The sequence below is a fragment of the Aplysia californica genome, unplaced genomic scaffold, assembly GCF_000002075.1.
Source record: "Aplysia californica isolate F4 #8 unplaced genomic scaffold, AplCal3.0 scaffold00289, whole genome shotgun sequence".
NCBI lineage: Eukaryota > Metazoa > Mollusca > Gastropoda > Aplysiida > Aplysiidae > Aplysia > Aplysia californica.
The window spans coordinates 312,098-332,967 of record NW_004797559.1 but is presented as its reverse complement, the minus strand read 5'-3'; the positions used below and the strand labels follow the sequence as shown (position 1 = coordinate 332,967).

Sequence of the window (20,870 nt, the reverse complement as noted above, 5' to 3'; positions counted from 1 at the left end):
TTTAAAAGAACAATCAGTATCTATCAATACATATTATGTAACAAACATCTAAACAAGTGAAAATATAAACTCGAAGAAAACCTTGAATGTGTTAAGTTCTTTATTGTTTTTAATTCTGACAAAGTCAAAGAGAATGTAACCAATAAGTACATGACACAGCAGGAATCTGCAGCAAATAAATAAAATTCTTTGACAAATGTCAAATGTATTCAGCGCATCTCACTACTTATTCACATACATCATGTATTGCAATGCTGAATTTTAGACAATCTTCTCTTGTTACCCCATCCCTCCCCCATACCCGGTACATGATGTATCATACACCTATACTCGTCAAACAGTATCAGTTTCACTCTCCTCTGCCACACTACTAATCAAATATGTACTAAATGAGTGTATGGTATCACATTTTGATATCAACAATAATTGAATACTAGCCCGTGAAATATGCAATCTACTACGGTACACATTGTAGGCTACTACTACTAGGAACTACCACTGAAGTACAAATGTACTACATGTAGTGGCTGCACTCCTCATTGCACTCCAATTCCAAGCAAATCTACATGTACTTCTAGCGGTTCTCTTAACACGCCAGGGCCCATTTCAAAGCGTCTTCATTAATCACTACATCCTCGATACTCGAACCAAATTCATAGTTATGAGTGGGATCTCTTTATCTTGGGTCAGTCGATATAAATGACACATTCATACTTGTGCTGCGAATAATGTGGCGTCGGTGGCTTAGTGGTTAGGCTACCGGACTTGTAATCGTGAGTTTGCGGGTTGGGGGGTTCGAGCCGCGGGCCCGATGTTGTGTCCTTGGGAAAGGCACTTTGCCCAAATTTTCCTCACTTCACCCAGGCTGCAACGGGTACCTAGCCATAGCGAAAGATCTTGTCAGTACGTTAGTGTTTTAGCGCCTATAAATGGTTGCGTGCACTAGTATGCTTCCCAGGAAGTGGGGGTTGTTTTAGAATGCTCTCAGGTCTTCTGGGGTAATAGTATAGATTGTGAAGCGCATAGAGCTTGCTGTTGTGCAGGGATTTGTGCTATACAAATGCTATTATTTTTAAAATTAATTTGTACACCATTATCATCAGGTCACCAATTTGCCTTCACCCTCCCCCAAGTTTTCTGGGGAAAAAATTGGAGAAATGGTGCGTAGGTATAGGTTTAATTTACCCCCCCCCCCATTAACACTATTAGGTTATTAGAGATAGGACCTCCAAGTTTAACATCCATCTCTGAAAGGGTTGAGCCAAATGGAAAATTCGTGTAAAGTACCTTCCCAAAGGACACACTGGACTGGGCTGAAGGTCGAACCCCCGAACCAGCAAAATCTCATGATTAGGGGTCCAGTACACTAACAACAAGGGTACCGACGCCACTTAAGTTTCCTGCGAAAACACTCATAAGTTAGCTAGCTGACAAAAACTTTATTATGTTCAATCTAGAATCTGCATTCCAGTCTTTGGTTAATCTTGCTAGCCTAGGCTTCATTAGAGCAACAAAATCTGCACTGCATACAAACGTTACCAGTCATTAACACCACATCCCTACTGCTCACAACTTTTCTCACTACGGTACTGTAAGTTACAGTATTGTAATATCTCGTTACTGACAGCTCACTTAAAAGTGTTTCGACAATTTTAGATAATCTGTTCATTCCATCATTCTTGAGGATTGTGATCATCAATCTGTCCCCGTAGTTTTATGCACCCCGCATAATTTTGCAAAATTTGATCATTTTTTGCGTAATTTCTTAATATTTTCCTTTACCATTCTTTGTTAAAATTAATAAAATCGCATAATTTCACAATGTTGGGCTCAGTTTGCATAATTTCAAAATTGTTCTTGCATAAAACGACGGGGACAGATCAATGTCTATCCCCACAGAGGGTACAACTTTAGTACACGTGTCCATGAGTGTCAACATCGCTGGCGCTAGAGAAAGAAACCTAATTCGATTTTTGATCAAGTATGACCTACTGGAGGTCACGTTGAAACAAAATCAGCATCACGGGAGATAACAAAGAAATAAACAGAACACCAAACTCATAGATTAGGCCTCCTTTATTATTTCCCTTGAATTTATTACTGGATCCTTTGGTAACGAGAATCCTGCTATAACGGACATTTCGCTCCAGTCCCCCCCCCCTCTCGTTAAAACAGAAATCCACTGTATATACATTTGTATATAATATAACGCATTGATGCCTCTCAGACCAGCCAACTGACAGAAAAACACAGAGTTCAGAAATTAAATCTACCTCTTTGTTGAAACTTTGTGGGGAAGTTGGTGGCATTGTTTGTGGGATCCACTGGCAAAGCTGAAAAGTATTACCACATCATTATTTTATACAGACCTAGTCTTGACTGTGTTCCATCCAACTTTCATCTCTCTGGGCCCAAAAAGTGTTTGTTTGCAGACGATATCCTTGAAAGATGTTGATCTTATTGATAAGGTCCCAGATTGGCTGTTTTTTCTTGACAGAATTTTATCAATGATCAAGGCGCTACGTACCTGTAGCTGAATTGTGTTGCGACTACAGACTACATAAATAATGTGTAGATCTAACTTGTATCAACATGATGTAAATTTTTTTTCGCATGCATTACTCTCCGACTCATGGAAGCTTCGCACAAAGTCCAAGCTTTTTGGAGACATGTTTTAGTTAAGTTTTAGTAAGAATTTTATGGCACTGGCAACTCAATCAGGTCACATAAATCAGAAGATTAGATGTTCCCAGCTTATAACATGCAAACAAAGGAATAAGGAGCGATAAGGACTATAGCTGTCTGACGACAGGAAAGAAGGACACATGTCTGTACGCAAATAACAACACACTAGAAACCGATCCAGTGACAAGAAAAAAGTCTCCCGCTCCCATGATGACACCTTCGAAACAGACCACACACGCATGAGCCGTGAGCCAATGGGCACCAGCCACGCAACTCACCTTGCCTTGAACCGCTGCCCGTGATTATTTTTTAACACACATGCAGCAGTCACAACTGGGGATATTGCCATTTTGTCTGGTTAATTGACACAATCGGAGGAGGTTTTTTTTCATGCAGAATTTTTATTTAACATCAAATCGGCAAGGTGTTTAGTATCAAATTCATGGTGAAATTTGACACTGATAACAAATCTGAAGTCAAATATGCATTTTTAAAAAATGTTTTTTTTTACCTGACCACTTCACTCTACCCCAGGCCATTGGAAAAAATATTTGGCGCGACTAGATTTCTGAACCCATGCCTTGACTCATGAAATCTCCGCCACACATGCAGCAATTTTTGACTGTTTTAGTTTTAGAGAATGGGGGTGAAATCCCTGCATGTGTGCGGCTGCCTTAACTTTAGAGGTGGTTACTGGCCGTGACGCAAGTAGCTCCGTGATTTTATATTTGTACCTCAAAACATCATCATAAACCAAAAGGGGAGGTAACCTCATTCACAAATACCAATGGTCATTGCAGACAAATTATATCTCAAAACATACATGTATTGTACTGACCCCTTGGTAAAATACACACAAATGACAGCCGTGTGCAGTGAAGAGACATGTGCAGACAGCTCAGCTCACAAACTTGAAACGGCAAGGACCAGGGAAATGGTGAGCTGATTTACACGGGGCAAGTAGTAGCGGAATGGACAGTACCGGGTATTGGATTAAATTAACTCAACAGTATCTCAATCATGGTAACAGAGTTGACTAAAATAAAAGCTGAACAAACTGACCCGTATAACAAACATGGGCAACCTAATAGTAAAACATGTACGTCCACTTGACACACAGATGGAAGGCAGTGGTAAGTCAAACAAAATCTGTACACAGACAGATGAGGCCACGTTTTTACATTAAAGTTTCTTTATTTTGGGCTCTATAGGAAACAACCCTTTCGATGCATACACAAGACCGCTACAATTAATTAATTACGGTAATTATTAACATTAGCAGTGACCTGGCCAACAAATTGCTCATTTTGAGACTGTGACACCACCTTGCTCCCACACTTCAGTGTAAATCTGATAATTTGTTTTCTCTCCAAGACTTGCTCTTCATCTGAATCGACTGAGGGGGGGGGGGGGGGGGGGGGGGGGGGGCCCAAACGAAAAACAAATCCATTCAAGTTAGCACTGGATCCCCTGTAACTTGTCCTTTTAGTTTTAGAAAGTGTTTTACAGCACTTCAACACAATAAGGTCATATAAGTGCCGAAGATTAGAGGTGTTACAAGAGAGTAACAACAAACAAAAAAGAAAAAGGGGAGATAAAGACGATAGATGTTTGATAGGAAAGAAGAAGCAAACCACACCAGAGCACCTGCCAACCACCCAATAACATGTCCCATCAGTTTACACTTTCAGTGATCTATCAATACAAACGGGAGAAATCAGTAGATTTACATGGCTCACTGTGCATCATGACGAAGGTGTGATAAAATTGTGGCGTTGATGAAAATAAGTCGAAGTATGGATGTTTCAGTTGTATGCTATAAATCCCCATTTATTCTTTTTATCCACATTAGGCCATCATCAAAGAAAACATCACACAACTTCAATTAGTCATCTAACTTTAAGACATTCATGCAAAACCTAAGAACATTTTTCAGAGCGATTCGCTTTTATCGTGCTTCAATTGCGGACTGATGACAGTAAACAAGTTGTAATGGGGGCTCTCGTGGCCTAGAGGTTAAGGTGTTGGCCTCTCATTCAAAAGGTCCCGGGTTCGAATCCGGGTAGCGACCGAAAAATTTTCTTCTCTAAATTTGTCTCCTTTCACCTCATTTCCTGCTCTCTAGCAATGTTCTGTCGTCTGCTTTCGTCTCCTCTTTCTGCCCCCACCCCCTCAGACAAGGGCGAAAAATCTCGGAGGGCCCGTGTGCAAGTTGCGCATGTTAAAGATCCCTTGGTGGTCTAAAATCGATAAGAGTAGGCTTCGGCCGTCACCCGCGCAAAATTTAAAATTTCCTACCAATTGAAAAATTAGGGGTGTCCCGCGCGCTCATATGACCTTATGCAGTTGCGAGCGCTGTAAAACACTTTACAAAAACAACAAAACCAACAAGTTATAACATCACACTACATAAGACTTTAAAATGCATTCATATCTCTTTGTTCTCATTTTCAGAGTCAAACTCAAGATGTTTTCACAATTCTAAATCATGAGTAAAGAAGGTGGGAAAATGACAAGACAATCCTTGCTGTTAAATAGTTGATATGTCTTTTTATCTCCCATGATATCTTAAAGTCAACAAAGACAGTAATACATTACAACATTGAATGACAGTTCATTCCATTTGATATACTAAAAAAACCCATATTTAAAACAAAAAAGTGCCTATGCCAACATCTACATTATTAAAAATTCAATAATACTAGAACAGAGTGACGCACCTCCTTGTATGCAAACAGAAAGAAAACTTTGCTCTATTTTAGAGACAGGAAATTTTTTACCAACACTGACACCTATAAATAATCATATTATAATGCTGCATGCGAATCATCAGGACCTTTTCTTTGAGAACGAATCACATTGTTGTAGTGCACTTCAGCAGAGTCCACAGTATATTATTACAATTACATGCATATCACAAAGAAGAGGGAAACAATTTTGATTTTAATGCTGTAAATGCCTGAAGAATGCACCAGTCACGGACTGACATCATCTCCAGTCTAGGTGGCCAGTTAAATCTTCACCCTACCAGCCACACAACAAATGGAAGCTGCTAACCATGGCGGACCAAAGTACCCAAAAGTCTGACTCGGACCATCTTGCTGAGACCTGTATCCATACAAAAATCAAAGTAAGTAAAACTGCTACACATCGTCATTAAGTAAGTTCATAGATAACTTCCCCTGAACTCTAAAGTGGCTGGTGCATTTTATCTCAAGTGCTAGACTAGTTGGGCACTACTGACTACTGAGTTCTCGAAGTGAATGGATGAGTGTAATTTTACGGATCAAACCGCTTTGTAGTAACAAGTTACACCTTCCTCCCACATCCAGCGTCTGTAGAGGGATGTGAAAAAACCTTTGACAAATCACTTGAAAGTTTTCACCGGCGCCACAAAACAGAAATGCACTGTGTGATCAACTAAAACAAAGATGTGCATTTCTGAGAAGCTACACAACAGAGCAAAATTGGTTGAACAAAACAATAAGAAGACAATTAGTGTTTAGTTTGATGGAGAGGGGCGCATTGACGCATTAACAACCATTTAGTACCCGGTACAGGGGAAAGCAAAACAGACAGAAACAACAAAGGGAAAGAAAAGAAGTAGGAATTAACACTGGCACCTTCCAACTCTATTTGGTGAAGTCTTATTCACAACAAATTGAACACAAAATGACCATTTTTTTAAAGACAAGCATTGGGCTTCATCTCAAGATAATGTGCTTGGAGTAAATAATCCTGGGAGGAAGGAAAAAAATATTCGGAACCAACTCATATTCAAACTTATCAGGAGCTAATTATAAATCCTGAAAAAAGAAAAGAAGTTGTGCCTTACATTCTGTGTGGTCTTATAGTCCAGAAGTTTTATGGTGGTCACGGGTGCTAGGAACATATTAAAAAATACATAATAAATAAAATAAATAGAAATGACTCAAAACATACTGGCATCCCATTATAACTATTCATGATCAGCTTCATTGCACAATAGTGAAGGAAATAGTAACAGTGCAATGATCTGACAATTATGTCCCGACACGATGAAATCAGGTGCTCGTCAATTTTTGGGCATATGAAGTTATTGGTATAATCTTAAAGCCTCTTAATATGCCTTGCTTTTGGTGAAAAAAACCCAAACTCTATTGAATAGAAGTTGAGATATTTTCGATTGAAGGAGATGGACATTGCCTAGTGTCAGAGGTAAAATTAGCAAGAAAGTGGCCCCAAAGGTTGGTGAGTTTTTAGAGCTGTAGTGTCTTTGAAGCAACAAATTGACATATTTTTGTGCCTTTGATTAATGTTTTTCGGTAAAATCCATGCAGGAATGCGTTTTAAAGTAGACATAGAAGGCATTGGGCCTAAAACAAGTTATTAATTGAAATTTGCCAAACAGACGGAAAAATGTTAATTTACTTGATTACATTATTTTGACGAGTGCCTGATTTCACCACGATATCTCACATTTAATTATTTTTTGTAAGTATGCCATCTGAATGTAAAGTAGAAGACATTTGATATATCACTTGTATTCAGTCTCCGGTGAGGAAAATTCAAACTTCAACCAAAACGACAACTACTTTTCAACTATTCAGCATCTGAAATATGACTTTATGATGCAGAAATTCAATAGTGAAACAGTATTTCCTTCTTCTACACACCCAATGATATTTAAGAAAATTATTTACTTTGTTAAGTTTTACACACAAACATTAACCATTTCGGACCAGCATGCACAAGCTTGGGGTCCAACAATTTTACCTGACAAGCACCTAACACACAGCTCTAAGTATACAATTGCAAAGATGATACAGTTCGTATATGACCAGAATATATGTACCAGTAAATAAAATCAACAAGTCAACGAGACAAAGGCAACATTTTCCTCAGTCTATGAAAAAAAGCAAGTCATTGAATAAAGCCACACCAGTAGGCTTATCTCTTTCATAACCGGCTGTAGGGCATAACGTTTACAAGTACAACCCACCACAGCAAAACAATGTCACACACAGGACTCTGTCGAGCAAGGATAACGGTTTCTTGGTTCTGGACATAGGGGTGAGTGTGTGTGTGAGAGTGTGTGAGTGTGTGCGAGCGTGTATGTGTGAGTGAGTATGTGTGTGAGTGTGTGTGTGTGTGTATCTATATACACAGGGGATCACATCAACAATGATGCTTTCCTGCAGTTTTATTCCCACTCTTGTAGATTTTATAATGACGACATATAAAACAACACACCATGTTGCATCACTTCACATCATACAAACACTATACCGCATCGTACAGCACAATACACACCCCATCACACATCATATCACAAAGATTATAACATAACACATAACATCATTATATCACATTGAATCACTTATTGCATAACACACAACATTGCTGACAGGCATCATTACGTTTACGCGACTGCTTCAGACTCATTTGTTTAAGTCTTAATAAGAGTGTGTTGGTGTTGGCAGGTGCTGATGTGTCTTGCTTTCACTGATGTCCTTTTGTGTACATGATTCATGTATGGCTGACAAAGTGCTTTCTTGCGTTGTTGAACAGGTTCTTTTGTGCATAGGAAATGGTTTTTCTTGTGTGTGTCAGGTTTTACTCTCAGTGATCAAGCCATCGATGCAAAGCACTCAGAGCTTCTACGCATATGGGATAGAGCGCTATATAAATGCATCTGTTATTAACATCATACCACACACAGCAGGGCACTTTTACATCCAATTACCAGCTGTAAACAAAAGCAAGCAAAGGTCACCCCCTCATCAAAAGCAAAAATTTCACAGGGAAAAATTTCCAAGGCCAATTATAGATGCGAAAATATATACCCACTGGCACATCAAAGCAGTCTGTTCATTTTATCAAATCAGTCATACTCGAGTGATGACCAAAAACTGAAACAGATGTTATAAGAAAAAAACCAAACAAACAAAACAAAACAATGCAAAAAGATTTTGGTGTTCAAACACAATGTCAAAACAGAAGAAAGAAAAATTGTTGCAAAATTGAGAACTAGAAATCCAAAAAGAAGATTAAAATGACTTCTTCCTATTATTACAGCAAGACAAGGGGACAACTGCGGCTGTTCGTTGACTCCCCAACTTATGAACTTGCCAAATCTCCACTTGATGCACCTGAGGGCAGCCAGGGCTTGTCATCCATCGAGGGAAAAAATTTACCATTCTGGCACAATTTACATAAAACCGTTCAAAACCAAATATGTTTGATTTTCTAAATGTGATGAGAATAATCAATAAAATAAGGCTAATACATCAGCTCTTTGTTTTTGCTCAGAATCAGCAGAGTGCAGTAGGCCCTGATGGGCTTTTTGAATGGACTTCCGGTTCAAAGTTGAAAATCAATGGAAAAACAGTTTGATACAGTGTGCACTGGCCAGCACAATTATGCCACCAGACCCAACCTGGCATTTGACCAACGGGCATCCGTTCTATGAAGCTGGACATAAATATGTGCACCATAAATATGAGGACGAGACATTCTGCTTGTGCAGCAACGACAAATGTTGGATCCTCATGAGACCAATAAGGAGGGCTGACTAGAGTTTGAACAAAGAAGTGCTCTTCTTCATATTAAGTATAACTAGGGAAAACATCGACAGAGACAACATAACAACAACAGCACTGCTGAGAAAGTTAATACTTAAAGTAACTAGTGAACAGGGAAGGGCTCTGTGAAAAAACATTACTCATCTAAATTCTTGAACTGGGAAATTTCAGAAAATCTGATTCCTACAAATAGTGAATATGAAACAAAGCAACAATTTCAAACACTGCAGAAGTTCATCAAGCTGAATTTTGAAACAAAGAAAATTGATTAACTGGGTGTGGCTTGGAGCCAGTTGTTAGTAAGTGATGTCCCTTGTTTTGTTTAAATTTAGCATTTACTTGGTTTTGTCAAGGAGCCCTTCACACACACACACACACACACACACACACACACTCACATGCCACACGCAGGCACGCCCCACTCTGATATGATCATATAACTCCCAGAAAAGGTCATCTTGTGAGCTTCTGCTAACACATGGAAAACATCACAGACAGTTTGCCCCACTGCACAATACAAGGTGCACATGCACACAGCAGTAATTGCACTGTATTATATTATATTGTATATTGTATTATTCATTTATAAGATCACATTCAATTCCTCATAACCCATTTCAGCAGTCAAGCACAAGTACTTTGCTCGTTAATTTACCAAGGGATTCAAACATTTTTTTTTCAAAAAGCAAAAAAATGAAAATCTAAAACATAATAAGCCCGGCATTGGTGCAAATACAAACTTGTTGTGGTGAAAAAATGATTGGCCTCACAGTGAAATATAATAAAGAGGACAAAGGCTGTACAGGGCTTAGCATGCAAACAACATATAATCATATAATGAATGGAATTTTCCATTTCTCCTCCACAAACTCCATTATGATCTTTTAAGTGTTTATTTTACTCAATAAAAGGCAGTTCAAATATTCTGATGAGTAAACGATTCCTGCACCCCACCCTCTCTCAACATAACTGCAACAATGAAAGGTCAATAGTTAGTAACAAAACTGGTCAGCATAATGCCCGCACAACAAAGTTAGTTCGAACTCACATAATGCACAGAGTTGATCAAACAAGAGCGATGAATGGGAACACATTTGGACAGAACCCATAACAATAGACACACAACACTATTTGGGGCCAAAACCAGTCCCAATCTTTCACACTGGCAAGAACATCGCGAGTTCAGACATCTTTTGATCAGACGGCACTGCGGTTCAGCCGAACACCATCTGTGCCGCTGCAGTTTAAGAGCGAGAAGTCCGACCGAGGTCCTACATGGTGATACCCATCACACTGTTGTTGGGTGAGCCCACGGGCGAGAGTCGCGTGGGCGATGAGGGTGGGGACTGAGGGGACAAGCTGGCAATACTTGGCTTCATGTCAGTCCACACTTTGGACAACTGGAAAACAGAGGGAAAGTAGAACAAATGTGACTAACTACTATATTGAAAACTATTCTTTATACTTCTGGCTGTTCAAAGCAAAGGGCTAACTAATGCTGAATAGGAGGATTGGAAAGGGAGGGGGGAGGGAGGGGGATGTAAAAAGAGTGCATCATTTCTCTTAATAACTTACTTCCAAGATATGGTAAGTTCTTCCTCTATAAATACCTTGATCAGGTACAAATGATCATAACAAAAGCTTTAAAAATCAAATATGTTTGAATGAGGAAAAATGAAATATGTCTTCATTACAACTTCACAATTACAGCTCTGACATAAAGTTTTGACAAACCTAATGGCCATAAATAGACAGGGAGATCTTATTGTTCCAAATTCCAGCTTTCTGTAATTTCTCCTCTTGTCAATGATCATGTTTATAGAACTTTATTAAGTGGTGGTAATTTGCGAATGACGACTTATACTTTAAAGTTACGACGAAAACACAAGAGTGGACCAAAAAGATATGGAGGTTGCCATCTAGTGGCAAATATATTGACTTGAGCCATGAAAGCAAAACACATAATCAATCTACATTATGTCTACTCTCAAACCAACAATTGGAGCTTCATGTGACGTCACTCTTGATTATTTTATGACGCCACACACAATGGATGAATGAAAAGAGATGGAGTTCACAAAAGAAAACACCCCTTTCTACATCTTTAATTTTAGTTTTAGTAAGTGTTTAAGAGGACTTGCAAAACAATAATGTCGTATAGTGCAGAAGATTAGAAATTTACAAGAGATTAACAAACACAAAAACAGAAGGAGAAGAGATAAGGACAATAGATGTTTGATGGGACAGAAAGCAGAAGACCACACCATAGCACTTGCCTATAACCCACTTACAACATCTTCTGTTCAGTGTAAACTTGGTAAACCAGGAAAACTGATCGATTAAAATTGGCAGAGTCTGAAGAGAATCTGATTGTTCATATAACATAGTCTGTCATTGGGCGAGAGAATTTAGTGAAGGGAGAGACACTCTCTTTTGTCCAACCATGTTTTGGCTTCCCAAATTCCTCTGTGAATTAGAAAACCACTACTGTCACCTGGCACCATGTTGCACAAGATCCCCATACCTCTAATAGACCTGCATGTGAGCCTCAACCAGATTGTCTGAAAATTTTGCGCAACCCCCCCAAAAGAGCTTTTGTGGGTGTCATAAGGAAGGACTTCCGAGTAACGAGCGACCACCCCAACAAACACAACAAAGAAAAGACCTAACCCTACCCCTAGGCCTACCCCAAAAAAGAACCTGCAACGAGCCTCATGTGAAAAGGCCAGCAAAAGTCCAAAATGAAAAACATTAAAAAAAATAAAAAACCACACTCCAAAACAAACAAGGCTTACAAGGAGCATAATATAATGGCCTACATCTACATATTGCTAGATCTATAATAATAGGGTTTGATACAATAACACAATAGACAATAGATTCTAGAATTGGAATATGAATCCTCCATATAGATCTAGATTCTAGTAAACTAAATAAATCTAGATCTAGCTAGATCTAGATCTTGTAAAACAAGTGAATAGGATCTAGATCTAGGAATAGGCCTTGAACTCAAAATCCGCATCCGATTCCGAACAGAGGGGCTCAGCTGAGTCTAGACTTGGTCTAGATATTAGATTCTAAATAAATAAATAATTCACGCACCTGATGAAATGCCTTTTACCAACATTAATAATATTACAGCACAACCTATGATACGGTTTGACAAAATAGAATTGGAATATGAATCCTCCATTGAGGTCTATAATGATCTATATAAATCTAGATCTAGATCTAGATTCTATTACCTAAGTGAGTCGGACTGGAATGAATCCACACGATCTGAACAATTGAATTTGTCAACAAAACAAAATTCAAAATGTCCGCTCGAGCACGAAACTGAAAGTAGATAATTTAGGTCGTCGTCTTTTTTCGTATTCGCATTTCTACTCAGGTTCCGACAATTATGTCGGAAACGCCGACGTCGGCAGTCGGTGGTCGGCACGAAAACGAAAGTGCCGACAAAGCCGACGGGAGAAAAGGGGGACGCTGGCAGTCGGCCAGGCCTCGCGATAGCATCAGCCGCCTCGCGGGTCGCGTCGCGACTGTCGGATTTCAGACGATTGTCGGCAAACATGCAGGTCTACTCTAAATGAGAACTTTGTGACAAGTCTGGACTTTCATCAGGGTTTGTGAAAAATATTAACCACAAAGAACTTGATATGAAAAAGGCGTGTGCCCACCGGATGCCCAATTTATTAACTAAGAAATAAAAAAAAGAGAGGGGGCAAGATGTGCCACAGAATAGCTCAACCACAACATATTTGAACGTCATGGGCCCAAGCAACTTACAAACATTGCCACGGGAGATTAATTTCCATTCCCTTTTTTGGAATTCCATTAAAACAGCTGGATCGCATGTGGATACGAAAAAAAAAGAGACACGCTGTCATTTTTGCTTTTAGGATTTCAAAGCAGAAAGAGGCTATTTGCTGTCTTTTTCAAATAAAGTGGTCCTCTTGTGGTTGATACCATGTCATACTACTATGACTTCTTACTATGTGCAAAAAGTACTGCACCAGGTGAAAATTGATGTTGATGAGCAGAAACCTTAGATCAGAGCTGCTCGCACAATGAACCTCCACAACAATGCAGCCCCCCACAAAGTAACAGGAACAACTGTGTGTGTGTAAAGACAAAGGATCCAAGTCTTGCTCATCCAGCCAACAGTCCTGACTTTGCTCCCTGTGACTTCTGTGTATTTCCTATTCTAAAAGATAAGTTTGCTGAACGGATGTTTGAACGAGAGCTGAGAAGCATACCGAAAGTTAACTACTGCTGTGCCTTTCAGAAATGGCTGTGAAGGCTGGAGTCAGTATACAAAGTCGAAGGACTGAACATTTCAGGTCCATAGCATTCAAGGTTTTTGAAATATCAAACAACTTTCATTACTTTTGACGTACCCTCAAGTTCCTGGAAGTTTGAAGTCAATCAGACAATATGCCTTTTTGCATTTATACTCATGCCAGCAGTCTAGCGGTTAGAGAACGTAGGCTCAAAATAATGTCAAGCATACATGTCTGTTACGTTATGCTTATATGGGAGTGATCACTGGTCTCACTAAGTGAAGAACGCACAATAACCCTAGCTCAACAAGAGGGTGCTGCATGGTAGTGACCTACATTGGTGGGTTTGTTGTGACCTTGATGAATTATTGAATATATGAACTGATATATGTATGTTAGCCATTGCAAACTTGATTTCCCAATGGGGACCAACAAGAATGCTATTTTATTTTATTTTGCATTATATTCTAAAACAGTCCTCAAGCCTCTCCGATTTCTTACTCACATCAGCACTGGTGGCTGCCTCCACATTAGCCATGCACGTGACAATCTCGTGAAAGATGTCCAGATGTGCGTGGATGAGCTGCGTCTCCATTTGGAGGCAGTGCAGAGAGTAATAGTTCCGGTTCTCCATGTTGGCGATCTGGCCCTCTTGCTGCAGGCAGAGAGAGAGAGAAACATCAGTTCATGAACAGGGGAATTCTTATCTCAACACAAACAGAATGAGAGAAACATCAGTTCATGGACAGGGGAATTCTTATCTCAACACAAACAGAATGAGAGAAACATCAGTTCATGAACAGGGGAATTCTTATCTCAACACAAACAGGATGAGAGAAACATCAGTTCATGAACAGGGGAATTCTTATCTCAACACAAACAGGATGAGAGAAACATCAGTTCATGAACAGGGGAATTCTTATCTCAACACAAACAGGATGAGAGAAACATCAGTTCATGAACAGGGGAATTCTTATCTCAACACAAACAGGATGAGAGAAACATCAGTTCATGGACAGGGGAATTCTTATCTCAACACAAACAGGATGAGAGAAACATCAGTTCATGAACAGGGGAATTCTTATCTCAACACAAACAGGATGAGAGAAACATCAGTTCATGAACAGGGGAATTCTTATCTCAACACAAACAGAATGAGAGAAACATCAGTTCATGAACAGGGGAATTCTTATCTCAACACAAACAGGATGAGAGAAACATCAGTTCATGAACAGGGGAATTCTTATCTCAACACAAACAGGATGAGAGAAACATCTGCTCACAGAGAAGGGAATTTCTATCTCGATACTTTTCTCCTTAGATATTAGATTGACAGCTAATTAAGTGTTTGTCTAAGAAAGAGACAATACACCTAGCTTAATTTTAATCTCAAGATGGATTTATAGGATTACAAGGACAAATTCTAATTCATTGTAATGTGACTCATACTGTTCGACATCCCGTGCTTTCAAAGTACATAAGCCCCAATGTAAGCCAAGCGAGGTAGTGGTTCAACTAAACTGTCTCATCATGACATTAAAGTTTGCAAAACTACCAAAACTAATTTAGATGAGTGGTTATTACGTCTTATGTAGAAATTTAATACAAATGACAACTAAAAAATATCTAGCGATATAAATATGAAAGAGAAGCAGACCCTACAATCAACACCTTCAAAAAGATCCTTGTATCACAGAAGCACCTGTCAAGCATGTGAAACGTATATGTTACGATGCACTGGAATCAGGTGCTCGACAATCTTTGGGCACGACGAGTTATTGGTATCATATTAAAGCTTATTCATTTGTCTTGTTTTCAATGTAAAAAATATCTTTCTATCTTGAATAGAAGTCGAGATACTTGCAATTAAATTAGGTGGGGGCCGCCTGGTTTCAGAGGTCATAGCTGCCACTCAGGAATTTTTAAAAAGGAGGAAATTCACGCGAAGGCGCACGCACGCTCTCCGAAGGCCGGAGTAGTAAAACCAGTGAGATCCAGAGGCAATATATTGGAAAATATAGCCTATGGTTTTGAAGGTAAAACTGTCATATTTGTTAACCATAGGCTACTGAATTTTAAAATGTATTTGAACCCCCCCCCACCCCCACAAGGCACTAAGTTGACTAACAAGCATTTGACACAGTTTGGTGACTAAAAATCCAGTGTTTGTTGCGAGCTGGTGCGTCATAGGAAGATCTTTCATTTTTAACTTGCAGGCTACATCGATGTAGAGCAGTATTGGAATTGGATCAAGGAGGCAACACCTTTGCCGCTGTACTGAGGGATTTCGAGGCACTTTTGTACAATTGCAGTCGCGTTTGCACTTAGATCTAGTGCCCCTGTAGTGTGTTTCTTTTTAGATCTAAACTGAATTAAAATTATAGCCTAGGCTATCTAATCTAGATCTAGAATCTAGAAATCTAAATATGTGTAGATCTGGACTAAATCTAAAGATACATTATCAAGGCTATCTAGATCTAGATTTAGGTTCACTTTCACAGTCACAATAGCCGTCAGGTAAACAAACGGGACCGCAATTGTACAGGAGTGCCGCGATTTCTTTATCGCACCAAACGCGAAGTGCAGCAATTTTCTAATGAACTTTTCAAGTCGCACACCGGCTGCTTCTTTCTCATTCCAGCTCCATTTATTTTTGCATTTTGCCTCAATTTCTCTCGAATTTCCACCGTTTTCAATGACAACTCGGCACGCCAATGTCCCGATGCTCGATCGACACTGTGTTGCTCCACGCCACAGACAATGTGAAACTAGTGCTTGGCCTTGGCACAGAAAAACAGAAGTACAAGTAGCCTACAAAGCTACGAGCGGACATTCGCAAGCCGCATTTTTGCCTCTCGCCCGGTTCGGTGTCTTCCGCGTGTAAAAAAAAAAAAAGTATCGCGATTTGCAACCGAGAGTGGTCCAGCGGAGGAAGGAGGAAAATGGCAGGGAAAGCCAGATGAAGCGGAGTTTCCGCTATTTAGCGGGAAAGTGGCAGCTATGACAGGTACTGTTAGCGAGAAAATAGCCATCAAAGTTCAGTGTCTTCCATAGATTGAGAGTCCTTCGAAAATGCAAATTTACACTTTTGTGCCTTTTATTTTGACAAGTGTCTGATTCCACCGCGTTGTGACACATATCTCCATTTTAATTGATAAAAATCTCTGATGCTTTGCAAAAACAAACACACACACACAAATAATAACACATCCCATCCCCTGGACCCCTCCACTCCATCCGGAAAAATACACAGAACAGCACAACACAGAGCAAAACTTACTTCCAGAATTCGTTGTTCCAGCTGTTCAACAGCTCCAGGCTGGGGGAGTAATAAAGGTTCTTTTTAATGCAGGTTTCTGATATAACAATGATGGAAAACAGAGCAACAAAGGTAAAGGTCGATTCAAATTTTAAAAACCCCAACGATCTAACCATAGTTTTCCTCCAACATAGGCCATGACGACTCGCATTTTTCAATCAAGATAGTGATCTGGGGCTTCCATGGGACAAACAACCATTCAATGCCATGTCGTGCACTTCTTGAACCCATGGGTACGTGAGAAGCAAATTATTACATCCTATTTTTGTACAGATCAGGGAAAATCCAGGAAGTAAATACTCTCAAATAATAATCTTTCTTTAACTGGTGTCCACCAACCAAACACAGGGCTGCCCACACACTAGCATAGATTTAGTAATCAACAAATAGAACATTATTTATTTGGCATAAACAATCGTAATACGGCCATGGATGTCTTCCTCACTGGGGTTTCAAGTAATAAGGTAACATAAACAAAGGCGTGATGATTAAAAAAAAAAAGGTCTTGGTGGGCTCATCATTGTCGAGTTAAGAACAAAAAGGGGAAAAGGGGGGAGTGGGAAGGGAGGAGAGGAGGAGATACTGTTTTTAGTTTTTAGTAAGAGTGTTACGGTGCTTGCAACCGCACAAGGCCATATGAGCACGTGAAACACAAGTTTGTTGCATTCCCAACAGTTTACTGCATGGCTTGGCTTGGATCAACAATCAGATTTTAAAATGTTAAACACTTGAGGTAAAATAACAATCTAAAAATGATAACCTCCTAAAAAAGCCTTTGGAACTGCAGACTACATCACAAGCCTTTGACCCTGACTGCAAAACACACCATGCCATGAGCCAACAGCACTAATTGTTGTTAGTTTCAAACAATGATCCTTTAAAAAAAAATTTGACCAATGGCACAGGCTGTCACTCACAACATATATGGGAATGAATTTCTTACACCTTGTGAACCTAACGTTTGCCTTACTCCTGGCTTAGGCACTTCTATAGTCTAGTTATTTTAAAGATTTCTATAATCATCACTTAATGGACATGCTCTGGAGCATTTCCGGAGGACATTGCAAAGAAAGAGCCCATCATCATCCCAGGGAGACATTTGATACAATCAATAGTGCAGGAAACAGGAAGAAAAAGAACAGGAGAACAAAAAAACATGTGAAATCAGGGGCATGAGAAGAAAAAGAGAAGTAAAATAAAAAGAGAATAAAAAGAGAAAAGTACAAAGAGAATAAGGAGCAGGGCAATTTAAAAAAAGGAGAATGAAGAGGTGGAGGATGAAAACAAGAGGACAATAAAAAAAAAATATATATAAAAAAATGGAGGAGTATCAGAAGAAGAAAAAAAAAAAGAGAAGAAAATGAAAAAAAAAAAGATGAGGAAGAGGAGCACATAAGGAATTCCCCCCCCCCCCCCCCAACTCATCATGTTTCTAAGCATTCACCTCTGTAGAACTCTGCCGCTGCATGGAGGAAGACATCCGCTTCTTGTACTGTCCCATTTTTTGTATGGCCTTTTGATGCTCATGCAGGACTCCCTTCTCATGGCGGTCACACAGGTCCTGAACAGACAGACAAGTCAGTAAGACATACCAGTGTACCACTTGGCCATGATCTACCACTTACTCTGCCACATCAAGCATGTGTCATCACTAAAGCAATTCTATATCACTATTTGGGCTTAGAACTTCCAAGTTCCAGTTAATTCAGCGTGAAATCTGCCCTTTCTTTTTTCAACAACATTGCCAAACTGGCTTAATTTCCTTTTTAATTCCTATGATTTGATTTGACCAGACAATTTATAACGAAAAAACATCCTGAAGAATCAGCAAACAGCTCCCAACGGAGTCTATCAGCTGGCCTACATCAAGTCATTCAGCTATGACTCCCCCCTCCTGTACTGGAGCTCTTGGTGAAACACTTTTAGATTCAGACCACTTCAGGGGAGAGCTGATTTATAAGCTCAAATGGTATCATGCTGAACTAGTACATAGATTAGGCAAGTTCAAACCCCTAAAGCTGCATTCTTATACCTGGATTATGAAGAGTTTTTTAAGACTCCATCCATTTTGCTTGGTCCTATCAGAGACATACATTAATTTGGAAGTTATGCCCCTTAACTCACTCAATCCCGTGACTAAGATATCTCGATCAGCTCGTGGGCTGCGTACAATCCCACGACCAAGATAACTCGATTTTATAGTTTTATTCCGTATACTAGTGAAGTCGTTTTGGAAAACAGCCTCAAGTTTTATATAAGATTAATTTATTATTTCCCCGGCCAATTCTGCCTAGAGGGGAGCTGGAATTTTGTTTCTACTGTCATTACACACGGAGAAATCTTGATTTTTAGAAAGGCACTCTCAGCACTTTTGTTTACACTGATCAGCTAAGAATGTCTCGCAATCGATTTTCTCTACCTTTCTCACACATACATTTTTTAAATTCATGAAAGTATTCAACAGTCTTTATTATACATGAAATACAATAAATAGATCTAGACACTCACAAGCATATTTGAAATTCAGTGTAGGCTTGCTCTTGCTCATTCGGCCATGAAAAAAAATTGTAAGCCCCCCAAAATATCAAATTTGTACAACACACCAAAGCAAAACTACTAAAGCTACATACTTCAAATTTGGTATGTCTACAGATCTATCTTAGGTTGTACTTAGAGCTAAATTTCAAAGCAATTGAATTATATTAATGGTTACTAGTGGGACCTTTCATTAGAGCCAAAATGACAGGTTTCTGGGTACAATTTCGGGAAAAACTCCCGGGATTGAGTGAGTTGGAGAATATAACAGTGATAAAAAGGGAGTTAAATCCATACCACACTAGACCCCTTCACACAAAAGACTGTGCTCAGCTTGTGGAAAGGTAAAGGTGGCGTGTTGAGACAATGTAATGGGGCCTTAGCAGATGGCAGGAGAGATAGAGCCCTTTAATATCTGCATCTGCCCTAACTATGCTCCCAGGTTTAATTTCTTAGTTTCAGTTACAGTTTTATGGCACTTACAACACAATAGGTCATAATGTGCTGAAGATTAGAGGTATTACAAGATTGCAAGAGAGTAACAAACACAAAAAAGAAGGAACGATAAGGATGATAGATGTTTGACAGTAGGGAGGGAGCAAACCACACCAGAGCACCCACTAATCACCCACCCCCTATGGAGACAAGCAACACAAAAAGCAGTACTAGTAAAGAAACAAGAGGTACAAAAGTCTCACTTACTCTGTAGGCCGAAATAAGGTCCATGAAGAAAGAAAGCTTTTCCACTACTCCCTCTTCTTCGTCGACAGCCTGTGTGGGAGACAATGAGATACTTATAGAATCGTACATGAAATAAACTGATCACTTCCCTTAATGTGAGTATCCCTGCGTTAAGACAAGCACATCCACCAGATACAGCTATTTAAATAAAAGCAAGTCTGCTCCGTATCAACAACATTTAGCCAGGAACAGATTAGGAGAGCGGTAGCACTGAATAGAAGAAGGAGAAAGCCCAGGGATGTCAAGTGATGTCGGTGGTCTAGTGGTTAGGCTCTCGGACTCTCAGAAGTAAGGTTGTGAGTTCAAATCCTGTCAGGGGCTTGATGTTGTCCTAGGGAAAGGAGCTTTCCTCAGTTCACCCAGTTGGGAAGCAGAAACTGGCTACAGACTGCAAAAGATCTTGTCTGTTAGTGTTTGATCGCTTAATCAGTTGCTTGAAATGTATGCTTCCCTGGAAACTGAGAATTCTAGGGTCCATTGTGGTAATAATAGTTGTAAAGCAAATAGAGCATACTGTAAAGGGTAGATATGCGCTTTATAAATGCAATTATTATACTGTGAAAATAACTGAAACTTTATTAACTTGCATTTGAAAACAAAAAAACACAACTAATCTGGGATTTAACAGAAAGTTAATGCTGAGAATTATAACCACTTTCAAGCACAGAAGATAATCTGCCAATTTTATAATGCCAGTTTGTTTCTCGTGCTGATGTGACAAGGGACTATATAACTACCCCCCCC

General features: G+C 39.4%; 1 protein-coding gene across 1 annotated transcript in view; it reads right to left on the bottom strand.

Moving 5' to 3' along the window:
* Positions 1-9,918: 9,918 nt before the first annotated feature.
* LOC101860825 (sorting nexin-8) overlaps positions 9,919-20,870 on the bottom strand; it is a gene marked incomplete at its 5' end in the record, with an annotated part of 20,589 nt that continues 9,637 nt past the window's right edge. Inside the window, 4 exon segments of the mRNA XM_013084389.2 lie at positions 9,919-10,648; positions 14,037-14,186; positions 16,812-16,850; positions 18,295-18,411. Of these exon segments, the coding sequence (XP_012939843.1) occupies positions 10,520-10,648; positions 14,037-14,186; positions 16,812-16,850; positions 18,295-18,411 (435 nt within the window).